Here is a 23,291-nt window from a genome sequence, read left to right as displayed (position 1 = left end):
CCAGCTCCCTACTGATGTTTGTTGGGAAACTGGCCACCTTGCTCCACACTGAACCCGATGGGAGTGGGCAGGTGGATCGCTCCCACGGCCCCTTTCTGTCATTTTAGACAAAGCCTTGGTAGAAGTTTGTTGTCCTTGTTTCTCAGAGAAGGATGTCCATTTGAAGTGGCCCTGTGAGTTTTGCACACTGATTTCAGGCAGCTGAGCAGCCCTCCAGGAGCAGTGGCCCAGCCTGCAGGAGCCCATGCGGTAGGGAGCCGGGGCACTGAGCTGCTCTGCACCCCGCGCCCGTTCTTTCTGGGGCCTCCGTGTGGACAGCTGACGGAATGCTGGCTTAGCCTCTGGTGGGACCAGAAGTGTTCAGGATTTTGGATTTTGGAATCTTTTCATACATATAAAATGAGGTATCTTGGGAATGGGACCCAAATGTAAAGACAAATTTTAATTGTTTCATGTGCACCTTATACACACAGTCTGAGGGTCATGATTTATAGTAATTTTAATGAGTTTGTACATGGAACGAGGTTTGTGTACGTTGACCCGTCAGGAGTCAAGTGTAGAATTTTCTACTTGTAGGATCATGTGAGTACTCAAAACATTTGAATATTGGAGCATTTCAGATTTTGGATTTTCAGATTAGACTTTCCTCATGCCCCATTGGATAGAAACTCTTGTTCTTGAATGTAAATCAAAGGTCACTCTCGCTTAACATCCAGAACACTGGGAAATCTAGACCCTATTAAAAGAGAAAGCGCGTGAAGCCTCTGTGGCGCTCTCAGTTGGTTACCCGGGAGGCGCCGTGCTTCTCCCAGCAGAACGCCTGTCTGGACCTGCAGTCTCTTAAAGTAGGTCAGCATTTGAAATGACCTTTTGCATCCAGTGCCTCAGGTTCCTGGAAGTCGGAAGCACCGTAGGGGCCGTGGCCCTGTGCCTGGCGATCTTTACCGACTGAGAGGCCTCCCAGTCCGTGGCATGGCCGTGCGAGGGGGCATGGGTGCTGGCAGGCATGTGGGCTCACCTGCCAGGTGCCCGTGCATGGGTCAGTGCGCTCCCAGATCCAGGTGTGCTTCCTGCAGTGGAGTGGTCCTCCTCCAGGGGAAAAGTCCCACACCTTGGCCACTTCTGTGGGTCTGCAGGGAAAGCCTGGGAGAGGGCAGCTGTGCCTGTCTGACCCTCCAGAGGGGACTGAGACCCCTGGCACACAGGGTCCTTCCAGCAGGGCCGGGCCCAGCGCCATCCCTTTGCAGGTGCAGTTAGGTGAGAGGTCAGTCTTGTGTGGTCTTGCAGATGGCTGCTGTCAGGGCAGTGACAGCTGTGGCTGGCCCTGGGTGGGAGGCCACCCTTGGTTTTGAGGGTGTGTTTCCTCAGAACCTACAGAGGAGAAGCTTCCGGACAGGTGAGAGGGCCACCTTGCTGGTACGCAGGTCTCGGCAGCCGCTCACCCTGTCCTGGTCCTTCCCTGCAGAGTTGGGTGTCGGTCTGTCTCAAGGACTTCCACTTAGCGAGCCAGACTCCTCATGTAAGTCGTTGAACTAGGCGAGCTCCGGGGCGGGCAGGGCAGGCCCTCCTGTTAGAAGGCCCTGGTGCTCGGGCCAGGGAAGGACCTCCTGCTCTTACAGAAGTGGAATTCTAAGTTAAGGTTTGAGGTCTTCAGATGACAGAATTTGAAGTGTGAGTGACCTCAAATGTTTTCCTTAAAAAGTTTAAAGAAAAATGGTTTTAAGGACTTTTTTTTTTAATGAGAGAGCTTAAATATTTATCTTTGCAATGTGCGAAATACTTACTAGTCCATAGAGCAAGTGTGTTCTCAGATTATTTATTCTTCTAATGTGCACATTGAACTGCAGGACTAAGTCTGCAAGTTTATGGTCCTCAAGTTCTCCCCGATTTTTGTTGTTGTTGTTGTTGTTTTCTTTTTTTGGTACTGAAGATTGAACCCAGAGTACTTAACTAGTGAGCCACATTACCAGCCCTCTTTTATTTTTTATTTTGAGACAGTGTCTCACTAAGTTGCTTAGGGCCATGCCAAATTGCCGAGGCTGGCTTTGAATTCACAGTCCTCCTTTCTCAGCCTCCTGAACCTCTGAAATGATTGGGTTTCTTAAGGAGAAGTGGTTTAGACTTTTAGATCTTAAATACACTTATTAATATGTGCATTTTTAGGATTCTAGCTCCCACATTTGGAGAAGGAGCGGAGATGAGCTCACCCAGGTCTCTGATCTCTTGCTGCTAGGTGCGGACCAGTTTCAGTCAAATGCCCAGTGGAAGGACTCGCCACCCCAGTGACTTGAGCTCTGGTGCTTCCAGTGGGGCCATGCGTCCCTGGGTTGCTCACAAGCTGAGCTGGGCTCCCGTGACAGTCCTCTGTGCCCTTGGCCCACTCCCATTTTTCCTTGAGCCTGCTATTCCTGCTCTCCCCCGAGCTGGGCCTTTGGTTTCTCCTTGTTAACAGTTTCTAAAGCTCATAATGTGCCATGGCCAGAAGGCAGCGTGGCAGACTTGGTGCCCTTGAGAGGTGAGCAGGGTGTGGACGCTTCCCACTGGAGCTCTGTGTCTGTCGTGGGGGCCTCAGGTGCAGTCAGCCAGAGCAGGCGCATTACGGACCTGCCACCTAGCACTGAAAACACCTGAGGTTTGCTTCCCACCTGCTTCTGCTCAGGAGCGAGGCCTCTGATGGAAGTGGGTGGAGGTGGCGTGTGGGTCTGGGTGGTTTGGGTCGTATCCACGTGATTTTGTTCATTCCTAGTCAGCGAGTCCTCCCGATGTACAGCCTGGGTGTACCAGTGCTTTCAGAGTCTTCCTCCGTCTCCTGATGATTTGCTGGGTGTCTCCTCGTTGGTGTCTGCTGCAGATGTATGCTCACGGCTTCCCTGCAGGGGGCCACTGGATGCCAACTCTGGCAGCACCTGGCAGGCGGGGCAGGCAGAAGTGCACCCTGGCATCTGAAAGGACAGACGCTGCCTGCTGTGTGTTAGGCCGCCGAGGGCCGTGGTGGGCCTGCCAGTGGGGGTCACGTGTGCAGAGGATGTGCCGCGGTGCCCCTGGGCCATCGCATTCTTCTCTGGCATTAGGAGGCTGCTTCTCAGAGGTGTTCCCTGCACGGGTTTCCCTGGGTGATGCTTCTGTAGGAACGAGTCCTCTGGAAGCCCGAGCACAGAGAGAAGCGCCTGTCCTCGTCTTCTAGGGAGCAGGAGGTGTAAAAGCCGCTGCCTTTTCTGAGGTCTGCTGCAGTGTGACCACCGAGTCAGGAAGCATGAGTGCAGTGTAGTGATTTATTGATACAGCAGTAGTAAGATAACGAGCCACGTGCGTCTCTCCAGGCCAAGAGGCCCGCCTGTGTCGCATGATAATGTGGATTTCAGAATAGAAATTTGAAGGTAATGAAATGAGATGATTCTAGATAAAATAACATGTAAGGTCTTCTTGTATCTTTAGAAAAACTTCTCATACCAAGGATGCATTAGCATGACGATTGTGTGTGCTTCCTGAGCAGTTCCATCTCTGTGTGTGGAGATGTCCTGATCTCCTGTCTCCCCTTGGTGGCATGGTCCCTGTGACCGGAGCCCCGGGATGCGGCTGCGTGTCCTGAGGCCCGCCTGGGCCTTTCCTTCGCTTCAAGGGCACATTCTTCATACACCTGCAGTTTCGAGGTCAGCATGTCCAAACTGTTGGCTCACCTGCCAGTCTTCCATTCAGATGAAGTTGATGGCCTTTTGGATGAGCTCGGAATTTTGGCGTAGCCCTCGCATAGTTTTGGTGTCCGCGAAGGACAAGCCCCCTTCTTTAGGAGTGAAGAGAAGGTGTTCTGGGAAGGCAGATCAGTGGCCGGCGCACTCATGCGCACGTGCGTATTCCAGGAAATTCCAGGTGGGCTGTAGAAGCGCTGATTTTTCTGTTGTTGGTTTGGGTAAGAAATAATTTCCATTTAAAATATAGAAAATAATGATGTCACCTTTTCTGGGCGTCATGAATGTTGGACACAAAGGACTTGGGGCTCCTCACCAGCAGGTGTGCTGTGCAGCTCATAGCACGATCCTCCCTTAGATGTCATCCAGACTGTTCCAGGGAAAACCCAGAGGACCCGGGTGCTCATCAGGGGTGGTTTCCCAGGAGCTCAGCCGCCTGCAGGGTGCTGATGGGGAAGCTGAGTGGGGAGTGCAGTCGTCGCTGGTCCAGCTCTCCTGGTCGGGAGCGAGGGGAAGGTCAGGCACTCCTGAGCAGCTGGCATCAGTCGGCTACCCACAGGCCGAGGGGCTCGCACGGGTGTGGGGTCCGAGAACCCTGGCTGTGAGCGTCAGGCCTGTCGGGCGACGGGAAGCTTCCTCGGGGCCGGGCATGCGGCTCAGTGGCAGAGCACCTGGCCAGCACACACCGGCCCTGAGTTTGCTCCCAGCATTGGAAACAAACAAACAAACAAACAAACAAGCATGAGTTTGTGTGTGTCAGGCACGAGCGCTCTGCAGATGCACACCCGCACCTTCCTCCGCTCCCGGGCTGCCGCCTCCCTCATTTCCCTGGCTCGCTTCTGCGTTTCTAGTTAGATGCAATCCCATCTGTGCATTTTTGCTTTGGCTGCCTCTGTTTTGGGGGTTATATCCACCGAACCAAACTGCCGCCCAGACCAAAAGCCTTAGAAACGGAGCTGGGAAGCAGCGCATCCCGGGTTCCCAGGACTCCCAGGTGGTCCCCGCCAGAACCGCCACTCAGGTTCTGCCATGAGTGAGCATCCGTCCCCGCTGGGCAGTGGCCTCCGGCTGCCGAGACAAGTACCGGTAGAAGTTCTCTCCCCGTGCTGTCTCTGTTCCTGATGAGCAAGGCAGAGGGAAATCTCGAGCTTCACGGGCGAGTTCTCAGATTTCTCTAAGAATCTTTCTCTTGGTTCATCAAAATAAGAGGTTGGAGAAGGCCTGCGGCGCCGCCCATGCCCTCCCTTCGGTCTCCCCAGTGTTATGTAACATCAGGTGACTCTGAGCTGGTTTGTCTACAGAGCCACTGTGAATTAGGGCAGGAAAAGCAGGCTAAGCACGGCCTTTCATCCCACTTGACCGTGGGTCCTTGTCTTCCTCTGCATTAGCTCTCGTATTCAGACGTCAGACTTGAAGGCAGAAACACTCAGCTAAATGACACGTCCTTTTAAGAATTTATTGCTCCAGGCATGACTTTCTCTAGTTAGTATTCCCCCTCCTCTGAGCTGCGTTCCCATCAGCTTGGCAGAGGCAGACCGGGAGATGCTTTGGAGCTACCGTTCCATGGAAAGCAGGCTCTCTGCACCCAGAGCAGAGGCAGGACAGGTGCAGAGAGCAGACTCCTGTCCCTGTCCAAAGCCAGCTGAGTCCTTTGGCTCTGAAGGAATCACGAAGCCCGGGGAGTCAGTGGTCTCCTGGGAAGGCCGGTGTTGGCGCCTTTCACCGTGGCTCCTGGGCCCAGTATGTCTGCCTCTGGCTGCCAGCTTGGGGGGTCCCTCTTGTCCCCTCTCTACAGGGGCAGGTAGAAAGGAGAGTCAGAGGGCATGGCTGCTAATGGCTGGGCTCACTCGGGCAGGAGCCAGGGGCACTGCTGGGCTCTGGTCCTGGTCACTTCCTGTTGTCTACACGCATCATCTCTGTCACACCCATGTCACTCTGATTTGCCCGACAGATGTGCTGCTTGGTGAGCTGAGTGCTGACCTGGCCATGGGTCCAGCTGCTCGGAGCCACGTGCCCACCACAGCTCACGGTGCCTCCTGGTCCCCGTCCTGTCCTGGGAGTGGTTCTGAGTTCCCTGTAATTCCTGCTGCGGTCCTGAGCATGCCGGGTCTGAAGGCTGAGCTGAGATGAAGGCCGGCCGTCGTCACCAGGGCCTGGAGGTAGCCCCGCGCTGCCGTGCTCGACAGACTAATGATGTTTCCTCTCCCCCTTTTCTGCCCTCCCCATGCCTCACCTCCATGCCAACCACACCAAATGTGCTGTGCCTCGCCACGCCACGCCACAGCAGGGACACTGCGGACACAGGCGCGCCCGGGAGACTTCGTGTGCGTCCAGTGCGGGAAGAGCTTCCACCAGCCAAGCCACCTCAGGGCCCACGTGCGGGCGCACACAGGTATTGCAGCCCCAGGGAAGCATGGTGTGGGAGCACGTCCACCAGTCGAGAGCCTGTCCACCGTGTGCGTGTGGAGGGCTCAGCCTCTGCAGGCGCGTGCTCCTCTTTCACCTCAAGGGGTTTCTTATTTTTTCTTCCTTTTTTTTTTTTTTTTTTTTGCATCCCAAGCTGAATGCGGTTTGACGTGAGATAAGTCTGTTTACAAATGTTCTTTTTTAATTAGAGAAGATGCTTCAGAAGTGATATGCTAATGAATTACGTTGCCCCCAGCACAAATGGAAATCAGAATGCCCTTCCAACCCAACACCGGGCCAGCCGTGGCCAGACATGGCTGGACTGTGGATAGGCCTAGAGTCCTCTGGATGGCCAGTAGTGTCCTGCAGAGCCCTCAACCCTCTGTGGAGAGCTTGCTGGAGACCCGACGGGGCAGCAGACAGTGTCAAGACAGGGCAGACACATTAGAGAGATGGGGGTGTGCTTCATCAGGATGGAAAAGGGCACACACATAAGCCAGCCTCATGCAAAGGGACGTGGGCCAGATGTTAAATAACGCAGGAGGAGGGTCCCTTCACACACGTGCTGGTAATGAACATTGTCAGTGAGTGCTTTCTTCTGTAGCAGAGTCTGAATTAAAGAGGGCAGTGGCCCCAGGCAGCCATTATCACAGTCTCTTGCTGTAAGTGTTGCAGTAAGTTGGTGTTTTCCGCCCAAGGCTAGGCGCTGGTGTCTTTTGTGAGTGCTGGATCCCTAAGGACTAGTCGGTGTGTGCTCAGGAAGCTTGCCCAGCCTCTAACAGAAACCTTGTTCCCACAGTGGTGTTTGAGTGTGACGGTCCCCGAGGTTCTGAAGTTCACGCCGCCTCCACGGATGCTCCCAAACAAGTAGGTCCTACTCACAATCGGGCGTCTGGGTTTCAGCATGGCACTGGAGAGTGCTCAGCGCGACACTTGCACCAAAGCTCCCAGGCTGTTTCAGGAGGGAGTGATGATTCCGCTCGCCTCGATTGAGGGCCCACTTCAGGCAGGGCCCAGGTGATGGGCGAGCATCAAGAGGTCAGGGCACAGGGCTGGGCGGCCGTGGTGCTGGGGTGATGGGATTGGTCGAGACTGGGGCTGATGGACAGCACTAGAAATTCATGTTGTTCTTCCCAAGTGGTTGGAGTCTGAGTTCGCTTTAGAATGAATCACATCCAGCCTCCTTTGAAAATGTCTGTGCTCCTCCGTAGGGAGCATTTGTGCCCAGTGTGGTGCGCGTGGTGTTGCAGGGCATGTGCCTCGCTGCTTGTGCTATGGGCACTGCTTGGTATGGTGGTGGTGTGTTAGGATACCTGTGTGTGCGACCCTGTGCGTGTGTGCCCATGTGTGTGTGCACCCATGTGCATGCATGTGCCCGAGTGTGTGTGCACTCATGTATGTGTGCCCGTGTGCACCCATGTGCGTGCATGTGCCGAGTGTGTGTGCACTCATTTGTGCCTCTGTGTGTTGCCTGAGTGTGTGTACCCATCTGCATGTGTGCCCCTGTGTGTGCACTTGTGTGCATGCCCATGTGTGTGTGCCCGTGTGCACCTGTGTGTACCTGTGTGTACCTCTGTATGCATGCACACCTGGGTGTGCCCCTGTGTGTGCACCCCATGCATGCACCTGTTTGTGTGTGTGCCCGTGTGCACCTGTGTGTACCTGTGAGTACCTGTGTGTGCATGCACACCTGGGTGTGCCCCTGTGTGTGCACCCCATGCATGCACCTGTTTATGTGCACCTGTGTGCACCTGTATGCTGCTGCTGGCTCGTGACTCTCACACAGGGGCCAGTGGGTGTGTGCATAAATGGCAGGGCCCTGTGTGACCTGGTTCCTGGGGTTGCTCCAAGGTACTGGCGCATTCCCCGAGTTCCTGTTACCCCCGGGAGGCAGAGCAGGTACTCTCAGGGCTCCTGTCTCCTTTCTGCCTCCCCTTGTCTCGTTCGCGCATGTGCATTCTCTACGTGACATTCCCGCCCTCCGATAGTTGCCCCCGAAGTCTCTAGCTGCAGACTCTGTCCTGTGGTCCAGAGGAAATGTCCCAAGCCCCATCAGAGGTGGGATCAGGAGAGCATGCTCTGACGTGATCGAGACCCCAGGGAGCCCATGAATCCCATGACCAGGGGGACTTCAGGGAAGGCCAAGTTCTTCTGGTTCATTTCACTCATTGGCTCCATCAGGGCTGCTGCTGGCTAACCAAGGGGCTGGGCTCGGGGCCAGTGCTGGCCATCGAGGGCTGTGTTGATTCTCGCTTCTGTTGGAATGCTGTCTGTTGCTCAAGGTCTGTACTTCAGGTGTCAGTGACACGACGCCATTTGGGGCAGTTTCTTATCAGTGGCTTCTCAGTGGAACCTGTAGTTGTGACTACAAAGCGTAATTTCATGATGCTACGACAGTGGATGGAATAAATATGACTTCTCACTGAGTTAAGATTTCCAAATACATGTGGCTGCAACTTGGATGAGTAGCACTGTCCTTTTAACAAATAAATGCCTCTTGCCACAGAATAACCACTGCACCGTGTTTGTGGTCATGCAGTCAGAAACTGACATGCTGTGCTCACAGCAGGAATAATCCAGAGTGGCCTGCTTACACAGACTGTCCCCTGAATCCACCGGACTCAACATGGCTTTCTTTTCTTTCTTTCTTTCTTCTTCCTTCCCTTTTTTTTTTTTTTTTTGGTGCTAAGGACGAAGCCCAGGGCCTCACACGTGCCAAGCACGCACTCTGCCGCTGAACTATAGCCCTGACCCAACCTGGCTCTTGATAAGTTTGAGAGGGTGGAGAGCCTGAGGCAGATAGATCTAGGGACAGCCCAGTGAAATTCTTCAGAACATGTTTCCATTGACTTGCTGCCTGGGAATTCTGCCTGTTTGTTTGCACTGGGGATTGGACCTGAAGGGCTTTACCGCTGAGCCACATCCCTAGTCCTATTGTTTTTCTTTTTTTTTTTTGAACAGGGTCTCCCTGAATTGCTGAGGCTGGCCTCAGACTTTCGATCCTCCTGCTTCAGCTGCCCAGTTGCTGGAATTATTGGCATGAGCCACCATGCTTGGCTGTTTTCTGCCTCTTTAAGAACTTCCATAATGGAAGTAGGTCAAAAGTGCAGATCACTGGATTGTAGTTTAAATTGTTTCTGTGTTATGTATAGTTATGCCCAGAATTTGTTACTCCTGCTTGATTCTGATAGAAGTCTTTATACTGTTGTCTTTGTGAACTCACCTGCTGTTAGTTAATACTTACTGCTGCTTACCTCGTTGGTATCAGGTTTACGGATACTGTGTGCCGTGGCCTTGGTTAGTGTGGATTACGTCCCGGTCATTGCATTAGCTCTGGGCTGTGACCCCTGCCAGTCAGCTTGCTTTCCATTTGAACCACAGCCTTTGGCATGAAGTCCGAGCTCAATTAGCATGCCTCTCTGTGCCAGCCAGTTGGGTTGACCTGTACTCGAGGTCATGGCCTTTTGTGGTGCCTCTTGTCTTTCCTCACCTTGACAGTACTTTTGTTGATCCATTGCTGAGTATTCTGTGTCTGTTCCATTTTCCTTAAGATACTTTGGAAATGTGTCTCTAAGAAGTCCCATAGAGACTTGTGGGCCAGAATAATTGGAAAGCACATCAATAATAGGTGGAGGTTTAAATGTGAGGGTTCTTCTTTCTACTCTGCGTTCTCATTATTTATAGAAATCACAGCTGCAGTGTTAGATAAAGGATATATCATGGACGTCCATGACATTTTGGTAGCTATTTATGTGTAGAATATGCTTCATTATACTTATTGACCGTTTCCTTTTTTAGGTTTAGAGTACTTTACTAACATTAATTAATATTTAGATCAAATTCTTTTCTTGCAGCTTATGGACTGTAGATCACAGGGGTTTTCTTTTGGATCACATGATGCTGTGTATTCATGTAGAGATCATGTGCTGTGACACAAGGTGACGCATGTTTTTGTGTGTACGTAGTAGATGCTGAATTGCCCAGTTGAAACAGCACTTGCAAATTGAGTTTTCTGGTCATCCTCTCTTTCCCCATGAACAGTGCTTACCAGGTATCCACAGCAGCCAACCTGCGGCCAATGCTTTTCCTGTTTGGCACTTCTTAAGTTCCTGCAGGAGGTTTAGACAAGGTCTCAGGTGCATTGCCTTGAAACAGCAAGGTCATGCTGGGGTGGAGGGTGGACGTTCCCAGAGGAGAGCCAGGAACGTGGAAAGACCTGAAATGGAAGAGCAGGGTCTGTGGTAGGAGCTGTCTGCTCAGCGAGCCTGGCTGGAGGAGGGCACATCGGAGCAGGCGGGCAGAAGTGAGGGACAAGGCTCCACACCGGGACACAGAGTGCTTGTCCTGGAAGCTGGAGGCTAAGGGCTGGCGACTGCAGATCCAGCCTTGGGACTGGACTTGTGGAGATTCTGGGCAGGGGGCTGGGCAGCCCTTCGGAGGCCCCTGGGGTGAGCCCAGTGAGAGACCGGGCAGCCTATTTGGGGGGCTGGAGAAAAGAAGGGAAGATTCAGGAAAGACTGGGGAGGAGGTGGGGTGCAGGGGTCCAACCACGAGGGAAGGGAAGGGACCAGGCCCCTGCCCAGCGTTCTGACTGAGCAGCTGCTGTGAGGCAGAGCCTGGAGGGAGGAACAGGCGGACCTTTCCAGAGCGATTTTCAAGTTTGAGCTCCCCTTTGGTGAGCCAGAAGGGCATGTCCAGCAGGCAGGGGATGCCCCGTGGTGGATGAGCCTCTTTCTGCTGGACAGCGTTCAGCACGGAGTTCATTCAAGGTGAGCCACTTCCACCCAGGGACCTGTGGGTGTGAGTCATTAGGGTATCGTCCCTTCTCCTTGATGCCCACCTTTGGCCTTACCTGGATACCCCACCTGGGTTTCCTTCCTGTGGGACAGTGATGGCACACTTACTGCGAAAGGTAAATGAAGAGGTGCGGCACACCCGGCGAGGTCTCCTCTGTAGTTCTGCAGACGAGCCGCTGTCCTGGTAACCCGGGAGCACTCACAGGCGGCGTCACTGACGAGCGCACGGGACGCGAGAGCGCGTGTCTGTACGAGCCCACGTCTGCACAGCCGCCAGCAGGTGCTGGGACCCCCCGGGGGCCTGTGGTCTCTGCCGGTGTCCTCGCTCTCTCAGGGTCCACCTGGCTAGGTGTGCTTGTGTCTCGTGTAAGAGACTGCTTGCTAGTTGTTTATATGGGCAGGATACGAGGAAACCCAGTTTGGGAAGAGTTTTGTCAACATGGATCCTGCTCCTGGTTGTGGTTCTCACAAGTCCCTTGGTTGAGAACGGCCACTGTTGGGTGTTGCGTGTCCAGCCACAGAACAGCTGCCAACTTTCTGTGTTAGTGTTGGTGTTTTCTGTACTGAAAATTATAAAAAATTTTCACAATTAACAATTAACAATTAAATAACACACTGCATCTCCAGTGGAATAGTCCAGGAGGTGTGAGCTCCAGGTGATGTAGTCAGTCACAGGCCAAAACCCATGTGCTCACCAGCACTCACGTGGACTTCGAAGTGACAGAATGTCCTTTGTCGCTCTCTGGGAGCAGTCTCTGTTCTGCAGTGGCCCCATGTGAGCCTCCTCCGTGACAGGCCTGGACTTCACCAGAACTGGCGTGAATCCCACTGATGGGCAGAGTGTGGAAGGGGCAGCTCGGGCTCTGGAGTTAGAGATGGGGTTTCCAGGAGGCAGCTCATGGTTACAGTGCCTATTGCCTGCACTTCTCATTCTTTTGAATTTATTGTGGGGGAGGAAAACAAGAACTAGAAAGACTTAGACGTATTTAGGTGCTGGCAGCAAAGAGCCGGCTCCTTTGTGGGCACATGTGACTGTGGGCAGCTCCTCCAAACCAGTGGACACCCTCACCAACTGGGTGCCTGTTGTATTTTTGGTGAAGACGGACCTGTCTGCAGGGCTAGCTGATCCCGAAGCCACATTCTCAGTGAGAGGAAGTGTTCATCCGGAGTGCTCTTCAAGAAGCATTTCCCCTTTCACAAGATTGCCTCAGAGAATAGGCCCTGGTAGTCCCAGGAGGCACTGGGGATTACACTTTCTGAAATGGCTCGCCGAGGTTAGGCGAGGTGTTCTGGACCTGTGGACGCAGAAATAAAACTGGGAGACTTTTTTACTGTTGCAGCAAAATTGCTTTATCATTATCATGTTGTCCTTAAACATAAAGGACTAAAATGCCTTCTGAAGCCAAGAAAATGACCCCCTCATCCCGCTGGTTCTGGACTTTGAAAGACCAGAATGACTGCTGAAACATGAAGTCTTGTATTTCTTATTATTCTAAATGTTACTGTAAAATAGTTAAGCTGGAGTAATAATTCCATTATCAAAATAATAGGAAATGAAAAAATAAATGGCCACCTAATTTGTCTCATTTTTAGCTATGGATATTATATTGCAAAGATGGAGAATCTTGTAGGTTTGTGTATTTGAATATAAGTGCAGTCTGTTTTCAGTATCACTTTTAGGTTCTCAGCCTCATGTATCACATTTCAAAGTGCAGGTCATTTGTTTAAATTTTTCTTATTCATAAAACCAAACGAGCATCTTAGGACTTGTTTTCTGCTTTCTCTTAAGTATAATGTGCTGCCAAAAGTCATGCACAGCACTGTCACCTTGTCAAGAGCCCCTGCTGATGGGCTGTGTGGTGTGCAGAGGTCCTGACCCGCAAGCTCTGCTGCGCTCTGGTCGGGAGCCTGGGCTCATGCCTGCGTGTCCCATGCAGTCTCTGTCCCTCAGGCCGAGGGCTTCCTGTGTGCCCCGAGCATTTTGACTTCTTTGGGAACACGCCTTGGTCCATACCCTTGCTTTGTGGAGAGCGGGGGTAGAAACCAGACCTAACGGAGTTGCAGAAGTCCGTGTCTATCCCTGCAACGGGAGGGCCTGAAAGGTCCGTCAGCATCACCGAGAAGCCCACAGTGCACAGCTGCAGAGAAGCAAAGCCACATTCCTAACAGCCTGCTTTGGTCTCTGCCACTGTTTTCCCTCAGAGGGGAAAATGCAGCTTGCATGTGGTCAAAATGTTACAATGTGTCACTTCATGCAGGCGTTTCTGGGGTTCTGTCTTTTATTCATTAAGAACCCTTCAGTGTTGTTTTGAATAATAAAACAGTGGCCTCAATGGATCAGTTACCTAAAATGACTCTTGAAAATGAGGCATGGGAACATGTCTCTTGTTATAAAGAGGAAACAGGACCTGTGCATCTGGATTCATGGACACAACTTAGCCATCTTGTTGGGTTATCCAGGCTTTGCAGACCTAAGATGCACATTTTAAGAACTCTGAGCGCTGCAGTTTGGCATCCCAGCCCCTCTTCTGTCTCATCTGTTGGGGGCTGTTGGTGCTCACTGTCTGTCCCTGTTTCTCTGCCCAGTGCAAGTCTTTGTGGTCCGTGCAAAGGCGATTGCAGGCAGGTGCTGCCGGGGCTGCAGTCTGTACAGAGTGTAGACACATGGACACTGTTCATCCACACACTTGCCTCTTCGTGGGGTCATTGACAAGTCTGTTTGCTACATACAGATGCTCCTGGGAGGTCTTCAAGGCCAGACCCCCAGCTAGCATGCCAGTTTTCTTGTTAGCGAACAGAGACCACTTCCCTTTGTGAGTATGCCCAGAACTAGGTCCTTCTGGACCCAACTGATGGTGAACACCCCACTGAGCCCCCAGGGGGTCTCTCAGCATGATGTTGCTGTGCAAAAATTAGACCATCTTCCTCCGTCCCCGCGGGAAGTTCACTAGCCACTTAGGGGAGTTTCAGCACATCGGTGGTTTGATTTCTGCTTCCCACATTTCGGGTACACTGCTGTCCACACGCTGCACCCACCCCAGCCTCTGGTACTTTCGTTGACCCTGCCCGCCTGGCCTCTTGCTCTCGGAGCTCAGTTTTTGTCCTGGGAGCTGATAAGACTGTATGAAGAGAGCAGGTGAGGAGCGGGAAGGCCGAACTGAGCTGCTCTGTTCTCTCTCTCGTGCAGGGTGGAGACCACGCTCACACAGGCACCGTGCAGACAGTGCCCCTCAGGAAGGGAACCTAGGACATGCTGCAGCACCCGCGTGCCCTGTGGCCGCCCTCAACAGTGTCCTCCCCAACGTCCTGGCTGCCTCCCCGCAGCGCCCGTGACCACAGGAGGAAGAGCCGGAGGCCTCCCGACCAGACACCTCAGTCCTGGGCGCTGCAGTGGAGCCTGGTGGCGAGGCCTCTTCCCGCTGGATGCTTAGGAGGCGAAGATGCTCAGCCTAGGCCTGTGTAGATGGCACACGCGCCGCTGCCGCACGGCCCTCAGCAAGCGTGGTGCCCCGGGCACCGTGGGGACTCCAGGCACCCGCACATCCAAGACAAGTTTGAGACACTGGAAAAAAGATACTTGTGTGTTGGATGGAGCAGAGAAGTGAGGAGGAGCCCGGGGCGCGGCGACGTGGGGCCAGGTGGAGCTGAGGCCCGTGGAGCTGGTGCTGCTGCCTCTCCTTGTCTTCGTGGGGCCGACACGAGTGAGCACGAGAGGAAGGAGGCGGCGTTCAGGTGCTGTGGAGACCGGGCGGCGGGGTTCTGGCCGTTCAGAGGCCTGGCCCCTTACCTGCCGGGCCAGCGCCTTCCCCGCGCGCTCGCTCTGTCCACTGTTCTGCTGAGTCCAGCAAAGGAAACACGTCCCTGGAACATGGCGCTCTGCTTTGGAAAGGAGAGCGAGTGGGACGCGAGGACAGGCAGGCCTCTTTGTTTATCTCAGGACCTTTTTGTAACAGGGCTACATTCTGCAAACTGCTCACAGAGGAGGGCTGCACGTCTTAACCCGTTACCTAGCCACCGACGCCTCCCAGTCTGGGCCTGTTGTAGTAATGACAGAAGAATCCCTGAGCAGGTTCGGGGCCCCTGGGCACTAGGGCGGGGGCCTCTGCAACCTTCTGCTCCCCTCCCCCACCCCACCGCTCCCTGCACCACCCCAGCAAGTAGGTGTCTTTCCTCTTGGGCCTGGTGACCTCCACAGGGCGAGGAACGTGGCTTACGTCCAGGGGGGTCACCAGAGTGCGGGCGGGGACGCTCTATATACCTCTTCCTCGTGGTGCACTGCGAGGGTCGGTGGTGGGGGTTCAGGCCCACGACGGAGGACCTTAGACCATGCAGTGTACGCAACTTAATCGTATTTCACAGATATAAATATTTTCTTTTCCTATTGCCGTGACACTATGTGTGATGGTAATATTTCTGAAAGTTTCAGATTTTTGCACATATGATTTTATGCATTATCAAAAGTTACTGCTGCCTTGAATGAAAATGTTCTGTGAAATTTTTTGCAAAAGCTTTACTAGTTTTTTTTCTAATTGTGAAATTTTGTAAAGGCAGGAAAATGGAGTAAAATGAGCATGCTAAATATATTTTTCAAAAAAGCAATAATTTTACATGTACAGAAATTATCCTAACCTTTAATACTGGTGAGAGCAACAGTTTACTTAATACAGTAATGGATTAGTGCAGTTTTTGTAGAAAATGGGCTTCTGATACAAAGACTTGTTTAAACACACACACACACCCCTGAAGTGTGCTTTCCTGTTCTAGTGATTTGTTGGATTATTATATTATTATTATTTTATTGTCATTGTTAGTTCATGTTTGACTCTGGATTCTATTTGTTACTGAGTTTAAATTACTTGACAGTTCAGGTGACTGCCACACTTGCAAACAGCGTAACTGCTAGCTTATATCTATCTATCTATATTATTTTTTTTACTTATTTTTTCCTGGTAATCTTACACAGATACGTACGGGAACGACCTGTCTTGTTGGTGTGCTTTAGGAATGTCCGCACAGATACCGTGCCGCGACGTCACGGGTGGTTCTGGGAAGTTACTTGGAGCAGAGTTGCAGAGGCACTTTCCTCTGTCCACCCAAGGCGTCAGAACACCCATCTGTTGGTTTATGTCTGATCATTTCCATAGTTTCCCCAAAGTGATCATTTCTGCGTTTTCTGACTTTTGTTTTCTCAGCTGAAAGTAAACGATGACAGGGACGTTTAGGGACTAGCAGTCTGGTCCTGTCTGTTCTCTGTGTTTTAGTTATTAAAAGACATTCTGTACCCAAAGTGACACACAGGTGTCGTCTGCGTTCTTCCTGTTTCAGAGCGGCCTGGAGAAGCGCAGATTCGCCCTCCTTCCCATCGGTCTGGTGGGGAGAGGGGCGTGCCGGGCTCCCGTGGCTGCGCGGCCTCCGCGTCTGGCTTCAGGGAGAGCAGCGTGCGGACAGCAGCATGCAGGATGAGGCGTGTGAGTGCAAGAGTAGGCTCTCCCCTAGTCACGCGGGCCAGCCCCTCGGCCGCCAGCGCGGTGGGCCTGGGGGCTGGCTCCCTTCTGCTGATCGTCAGTATTGTATTGGTTTGTGAGTTTGTGGATGTCATTTCAACCATAGTATTTAATATGATTTATGTTTTCTTATTTATTTAGCCACTGTGTTTTGATTCACTTTGTCTGAACAATGGTCTCCCACGATATGCTCCTGTAAGTTGCCTCTGACTGTTCAACTCTCTACTACCTCTGCCCCTTCCGACTCCTTGGTCCCAACAGGTTTTTACAGTGTGGGTCTAGTGCGACAGTAGAGGCTTCGGCAGGCCACACCGCTCCTCTGTGTCCCCTGGCCTGCCCTGCGTGCTTGCTGCTTCCTGGCTCTGCTCGCGCGTCCAGCTCACCGTGACCCTCTGCTTCCCCACTCAGTCTCCTCCTCATCTTTGAAATCACATAACACACAGAGAATGAGCTTCTAAAAATCCTTCAGGTTATTCACTCGTAGTCCTTAATTCAAAGAATGAACATTTAGCTCCTCCCCAGGGCAGATGCCAGTTGTCCTCTCTGGGGACTTGGCCCCTGTGACTGTCCACATTCCTGCCTGCCTTCAGCAAAGTCTTATTGTAATCTTAGGTGGGTGCATTTCACCCTCGTCAACCAAGACAGAGTTCGAAGCCACGTGGATTTTTCCTTTTTGGTTCTAAAAAGTATTAAATGTTTTAAGACGTCCCCCCGATATTTACTTATTTATTTTTTAACCCAAGGAAAACACTGGTTTTTTTTAAAGTAAGGTGCTCCAGGACACAGCCGCAGGAGCTGCGGGAGACCATGTGGTGGGCTGAGGCTGTCACGCTGCGTCCTCTGCCTGGCCTCTGAGCCACCCTGCTGGGCGCAGGCCCAGGCGTCTCTGTGGGTGCTTGGAGTGCCCATGGCCTCCAGCCCTCTGGGGCGAGCAGGCGGCTGGCCTGGGTTCCGCTGGTGGCTCTTGGGTGGTGATTCTGGTCGCTCCCTGTTCTTGAAGAGTGAGGGCAGCTGAGGAGCGAGTGGGGCTTGTCCCAGGTCAGAGGCGGTGCCCGCAGCCTGCCTGGAGGGGAGCACCAGAGGCTTCGTCACACCCTCCAGAACCGCAGCCCAGGCCCCCAGGAGGTCCCAGGACAGAGGGCTGCTCCTGGGCGCTTCCCCTTCCCACCTGGACAGTGTCCGAAGCAACGTTTGTTTCACTGCTTTTAGCTTTGGTGACTTGTAGTTGCAGAATGTTTTATTCACTATGCAAGAAAACAGAAATCACAGGTGAGGACTTACGGCGTGGCGAGGTCCTAGCCTGCCCAGGTTCGCACACTCCAGAGCCCTGACTCGCCTCCACAGAGGGACCCACCCTGGGCCGCCCGCCAAGGGAAGCATTGTTCTTCATCAACTTCCTGACTGTACTTGGAGACAGTAAAATGCAAAAGACCATAGAATTTGTATTTCTTTTTTTAAAATACAATTTATAACATTATATTTTGTACTCTTTATATTAGAATTTGTAACTAGATTGATGTATTTAACTCTATTTCTGAAAAAGTAATTCAGTGTTTCAGTTGTGTGATAAAAATATTTAGATAAAACATATTCATTCTATTGGAATTTGAAATAAATAAAAACATCTTGGAGTTCTTGCGATTTGTAAGACCTTTTCCCCTGTTTCAGAAGGTGGCTTAAGTCATTCAGCAGCCTGTCTTGACCTGGGTTTATTTATTTCTGTTGGCCGAATACAGACCACAGTGTTAATGTTCCTTATTTACATCAGCAGAATAGTTCTAGGAGGTTGGAAAGGTGATTCACCTGAAGAGAATCCAGGATAACCAGTGTGTGACTGCGAGTCTCCGGGGAGGCGCACACGGCGCTCGCTTGGAGGGAAGATGTTGGTGTCTTCTCCCCCAGCGCCCCTTCCAGCCCACCTCTCTGCCCCTGGAGCACACCGGGGCTGCAGTGCCTGCCTGCCGCCCGCAGGCCCCAGGAGCGGCTGCGAAGGGAATGCAGAGCCGACCTCCCTGGGTGAGACCCTTGTCCCAAAAGGTGGGGCTCCGGCTCGCTGATGAGAACAAAAGCAAGGTTGTCAGGCCACCAGAGGCAGACAGGTCTAACCTTGAAAGGTGCCCGAGTGGAGTTGAAGGCCTGTGTGTGTCTCTGTGCGCGGAGGAGGGGACGGGTGGGAACCCGGACGGGGCTTTCTGCACGTTCCAGGGCAGGAAGTTCTAGCGTGGGTGGGCTGTGCCGGGCCCTCTGTGCGCAGGGAGCCCCCGGCATGTCCCTGCTCCACTGAGATGAGTTGCCATTGGAGGGATTTTCTGAAAGGCCCCTGGATTATGCAGACGGCCGCACAGTGCAGGCCAAGTGTGTGACCAGCGTGTCCAGGCCCCCTTCTCGTGGTCGCTGGTTCCTGGAAGGGGGAGATACCAATGAGGAAACGTCAACCCAAACTCCTTAAGAGCAGCCACTTGGCCAACTCAGGTGACGGCACCGGCGGTGGTTGTCAGACCCGGCTTGGATCTCTGTCCTTTCCCCCAGGAGCTGACTCAGGGCACTGACCTCCCTGTGTTCACACCCCAGACGACCCTCGGCCCAGCAGTGGGGTGCCTACCGGCCGCCTTGCTCTCCCCCAGGAAGGCAGCTCCTGTCAGCCTCCTGGCCACCTATGGGTGAGGACTGGGCGAGCTCAGGGGCCCCCGGCACTGTGGGGAATTGGGTGGAGGACCGCGGTTGAGTGCCCACTGTGTCTGACGTGGACGCAGGACCTGGGTGGGGCCTGGGTCTCAGGTGTGTGCACACAACACTGAGGAAGACGGCAGTGCATCCACAGGTCTGTGCGCTGTGACGCGGCTTGTCTGCGTCAGCAGTGTGCAGTGCTGATGTGTCACTGACGACAGACTCGCTTTTGTGAAAACCAGGTGGATTCTATTCAGGGACCAGCAGAACCACCAGCAGAACCACGGATCGCCCTGGGTTCCTCAGCTCTGCTTCCCTCTCTGCCAGTGGACTCACAAGGCCATAGCTGGACCCAAGGAGGGGAATCCTGTGGGAAGCCGGGGAACGACCCTCGCTTCTGTGCCTTCATTTACAGGAAGAGGAAAGGAAGCGAAGCATTTCTTCCAGTGAGACAGAGATAGAAGCAGAGCAGGGTCCTGGTCCCGCCAGCCGCTCAGACTGGGTGATTTTGAAGCGACAGATGTGTTGCTCTCGGTCTGGCCCTGGGAGTCCGAGGGTGAGGTGACAGAGCTAGCTCTCTGCTTCACTGCTGCCCCTTCGTGCGTTCTCACGTGGTGGGAGAACTCGCTCCCGCCAGCTTCTCTGATAAGGGCTCTGCTCCCCTTCAGGAGGGCTCTACCCTCGCGGCCTGGTCACCTCCAAAGGCCCCCCTCTTCGTATCAGCCCAGTGGACTCTAGGTTTCAACTTGAGTCTGGGGAATGTGCAGACCATAGAAAATGCTCCTTTTCCTCAGCTGAAGAGGACAGGGAGGTCTCTGTTCAAGGCCTTCGCGTTGCTAGGATTGAGGCCTTGGCTTGGTGACCCACAGTGCCCTCTTGTAGCGGGTGAGGCACCTCTGTGTCCTGCCTTGGCAGCAGAACAGCTTCTGGCCTCTCAACTGCTTCCACAGCCTTATGCTGTGCTTGGTTTCCCCCTGGAAATCACCAGGGGACCTTGATGCCAGAGTGTTCCCAGGACAGGGTCACTGGGGTCAGCAGACAGGTGGCATTGAAGAAGGGCTCACAGGAAGCTCTGTGAGCAGTTGTGGAATGTCTGGGCCCACGTGTCCTTCGGATGCCATGTGCTGACGGCACGGCTCAGTGCTGGAAAGAGCCACCTGTGCAGAACGGCCCCGGGAGGGCCAAGCTCTGACTCCACTTCCGTTCCTTCCTGAAGGCTGCAGGATCATAGTCCTTGCTCACAGAAACGTGTAAGCCTCACCTTATTCAAGGATTACAGGCTTCCTTAAAATCATAGAAATCATGCAGACGGTGTTTGGTGATGTAAATCTGCCTAACAGGTCACATGCTACCCACTTTGGGTCTGGCCAGGAAAGGAATAGTGTGGAACATGTGCTCTGCTCACAGGGTGAGTGAGGACCTAATCCAGAGGGAGGCGGGTCCTGGTGAGGACATAGGTGGAAGAGGATGGAGTCCACGTGGGGCAGAGGTCATGGATCCAATAAAATCAAGTGCCCATGTGCCACCAGGAGCAGTTGACGCCAACCTGAAGCCTTTGCTCCAATGATGGGGGTGGTCACCTGGAGTTGAAGTGATTGCCCTCTGATGGTCACACTGAGCGGCTCGGATGATCTCCAAGGAGAGAAAAGTCCGAAGGATCTGGGTGCGGCCAGCTACCTGGTGTATGTGGAACGTGAACTGCCGGATCTACAGGGACGTTGCCAGTTGCTCCTCGGTGACGTACCTTCAAGCGGGGGGACGCCTACCAGCTGCCCAGATTCGTGGGTGGCGCTGGGGTAGTGGCCGCACAGTAGCTGACCTCACGTGCTTGGGAGGTTGTGTCTGCTGTTGAAATTCAGGGAAGCAGAGGAGAGCCAGGGGTGGATGAGAGTGGTCCAGATCTGAGACACGGGCCAGGTGTGAAGGTGTCGTTAGGACCGCAGCTGAGAGGAGTCTGCACAGGAAGGTCATGGTGGACACAGGCCTGTGTGGCAGTGGCCTCCGCGCACCTCCAGGAGACGTGACTCTGAGGCTTGAGGGAAGGAGAAGCAGAACAAAACTGCCATTTTCAAGGCCACTTACATGCTGGGAACTCAGATGCTCCTCATCTCACGCGGTCTGCTCCAGGTCTGGGCCAAGGACTCGACTGTACAGGAGAGAACCTGAAGTCAGCAGGGGTGCTGCGAGCCCAGGCCTGTGGGCCTCCTGACCTCTGCTGCTGTGCAGGTGGCTGTGGTGCCCAGTGACACAGGGCTGCCCCCGAGGCTGACCCTGGGCCCCAGTGCCCTGCGAGGCGGGAGGGGAAGGCACCGTCAGCCTGCTCTGGGTGTGGGCTGGGCCACCCCGGGTCGGAGCCACGGGCTCAGATGGTGGCGTGCTTCCCCAGAGGCACTGAGGCTGCCCGAGGTGCCCTTGTGTGAGCTCTGGACTGACCTGGGGCGGGAAGGCTGGCCTTTCTGCAGGCCTGCGGTGAGGTCCAGGGGCTGGCTGTGGACCTGAGCACCCACTGTCTGCTGGTCCCCGTGTGTCTCCTCCAGAGCAACCTCCTGGCTCACATGGATGTGCTCAAGGCACCCTGACCACACCCTGCCATCTGTGCCCTTCCGGGTCCCGGCTCCTCCACACCCTCCAAGAGCAGCTGCCATCCAGCTCCTGCAGCCTTCGTCCTGTGTCCCCCTGTCGCCGCCGGGGTGTCAAGGTCGTTAGCTGTAATGGCTATTTCTCCTTTTATTCCACATTTCATTTTGGCTTTTCAGTGGAAAGTTGCCCGCCAGACGTGGCCCACCATGCAGACTCAACAGCTGCAGTTGTTCCTGGCTGGCCTTTGTGGTTTGCCCTGGGTGTCTCACGGTCCTGCTCCGTGATTGACACGTCACAGGGCGCTGGAAGAGCGGCAACCCCTCCCTGGCCATACCCTCTTCCTGCACCTCGTCCCTCCTGTTCCAGAGTGGGCACTCACCTCCCCTCTGGCCTCGTGCACACCAGGTGTTCAGTCTGTGTATCTTGCACTTCTTACACCATAGGAAACTGAAAAACCCTGTCCACCATCTCCTCCGGGACCAAGGTCCACCACCTGACAGTGGACACACCGATTTCATTTCTGCGGGCTCCCTGGCCAGGTCCATGGTGAACCAGCGCAGGCCTCCCAAAGGTGCATAGGCCACCCACGCACCCCCCAGCTCCTGCTCACTCGTCAGGCATGCCCACCTCTGGCCTGGGCAGGTCACTTTATGGTACAATTGGCAAACTTCAGTGTGATACACAAATGTAAGTTGGAATTACTCAGGAGAAATTGGAGTTACAATGTTACTTTGAATCCTATAAAATTATCATTAAGTGGCCTGATCTTTAGATGCCACCTTTAGGAAACACTATTACCCTTAAAAATCAGGATTTTCTAATATCTGTGATATGCAAAACTTAAGTCGTCCCTTGTTCAAAGAGTTTTGACCTGCCAAATATAGCCAGTTCATGTCATAGCCACAAAGGTGCAGGTTTCAGGAACACAAGGAGAGGGCTGGTGACCCAGTGAGAGAACACAGTGTCTGCTGCTACTTAACGCCCAGCCAGAAGAGCTGCCTGTGGTTCCTGGGAGGGAGTCGCCCATAGAAGGCACCCCACAGGGCTTCCTGGGATCTTCACCCCTGCTGCCTTTGGTGGCCGGCCCAGGGTGCAGCCTCGTTGACTTTCACAGGAGCCTGCAGGAAGAGTCTAGTATCGTCTGAGTCCTTTGCAAGTCACATTATTGGCTCTTTCCAGCACCCAGAGTGTCCTCAGCTGCTTCAGATTTTCCCTGGACATTCTTAAGTGGACACAGGCTTTTGCCCTGCGTTTGGTTTAACCGTCCTTGCTACCACAGAGAGGAGTGGAGTGCAGGGAGAGTGGGGCAGACAGGCCAGAGGCTTTCCGTGTGCCTTAGATGGTGATGGAGCAAAGGTCACTGTGTCAGGGGACACAGCAGGGCGAGAGCCCAGGAGCCTGCTGCTGCCCACGGGTTTCCAGAGAAGCAACTGGCTCCCGTCCCACAGGCCTCATCGCCCGAAGTCAGGCGGACTCAGAACACACAGGTGGGAAAGCATCGTCAGCGCTGTTCACGATGCTGTGCGGCTTTGCAGTTTGTAGGCCACCTGTGGGACCTCGCTTGCTCTGTGCTGGAGACCAGGCCCACTCTGCAGTGTCCACTCTCTGGGATCTCTGTGTCTTCTTCTCTTTCTAGAAGCTTCTGTTGGCCA

At 53.6% G+C, this 23,291-nt stretch overlaps 1 protein-coding gene across 1 annotated transcript in view; it reads left to right on the top strand.

Annotated features, from left to right (window-relative positions):
* Positions 1–18,009, top strand: part of Znf516 (zinc finger protein 516) — a 110,364-nt gene extending 92,355 nt beyond the window's left edge. The window contains 3 exon segments of the mRNA XM_047526580.1: positions 5,971–6,078; positions 6,892–6,959; positions 14,076–18,009. Coding sequence (XP_047382536.1) covers positions 5,971–6,078; positions 6,892–6,959; positions 14,076–14,135 — 236 coding nt within the window. The 3' untranslated portion in view covers positions 14,136–18,009.
* Positions 18,010–23,291: the final 5,282 nt, after the last annotated feature.

The sequence above is a fragment of the Sciurus carolinensis genome, chromosome 15, assembly GCF_902686445.1.
Source record: "Sciurus carolinensis chromosome 15, mSciCar1.2, whole genome shotgun sequence".
In the NCBI taxonomy this organism is placed as follows: Eukaryota; Metazoa; Chordata; class Mammalia; order Rodentia; family Sciuridae; genus Sciurus; species Sciurus carolinensis.
The sequence above is the reverse complement of the archived record's forward strand: the minus strand, read 5'-3'. Positions and strand labels throughout refer to the sequence as shown.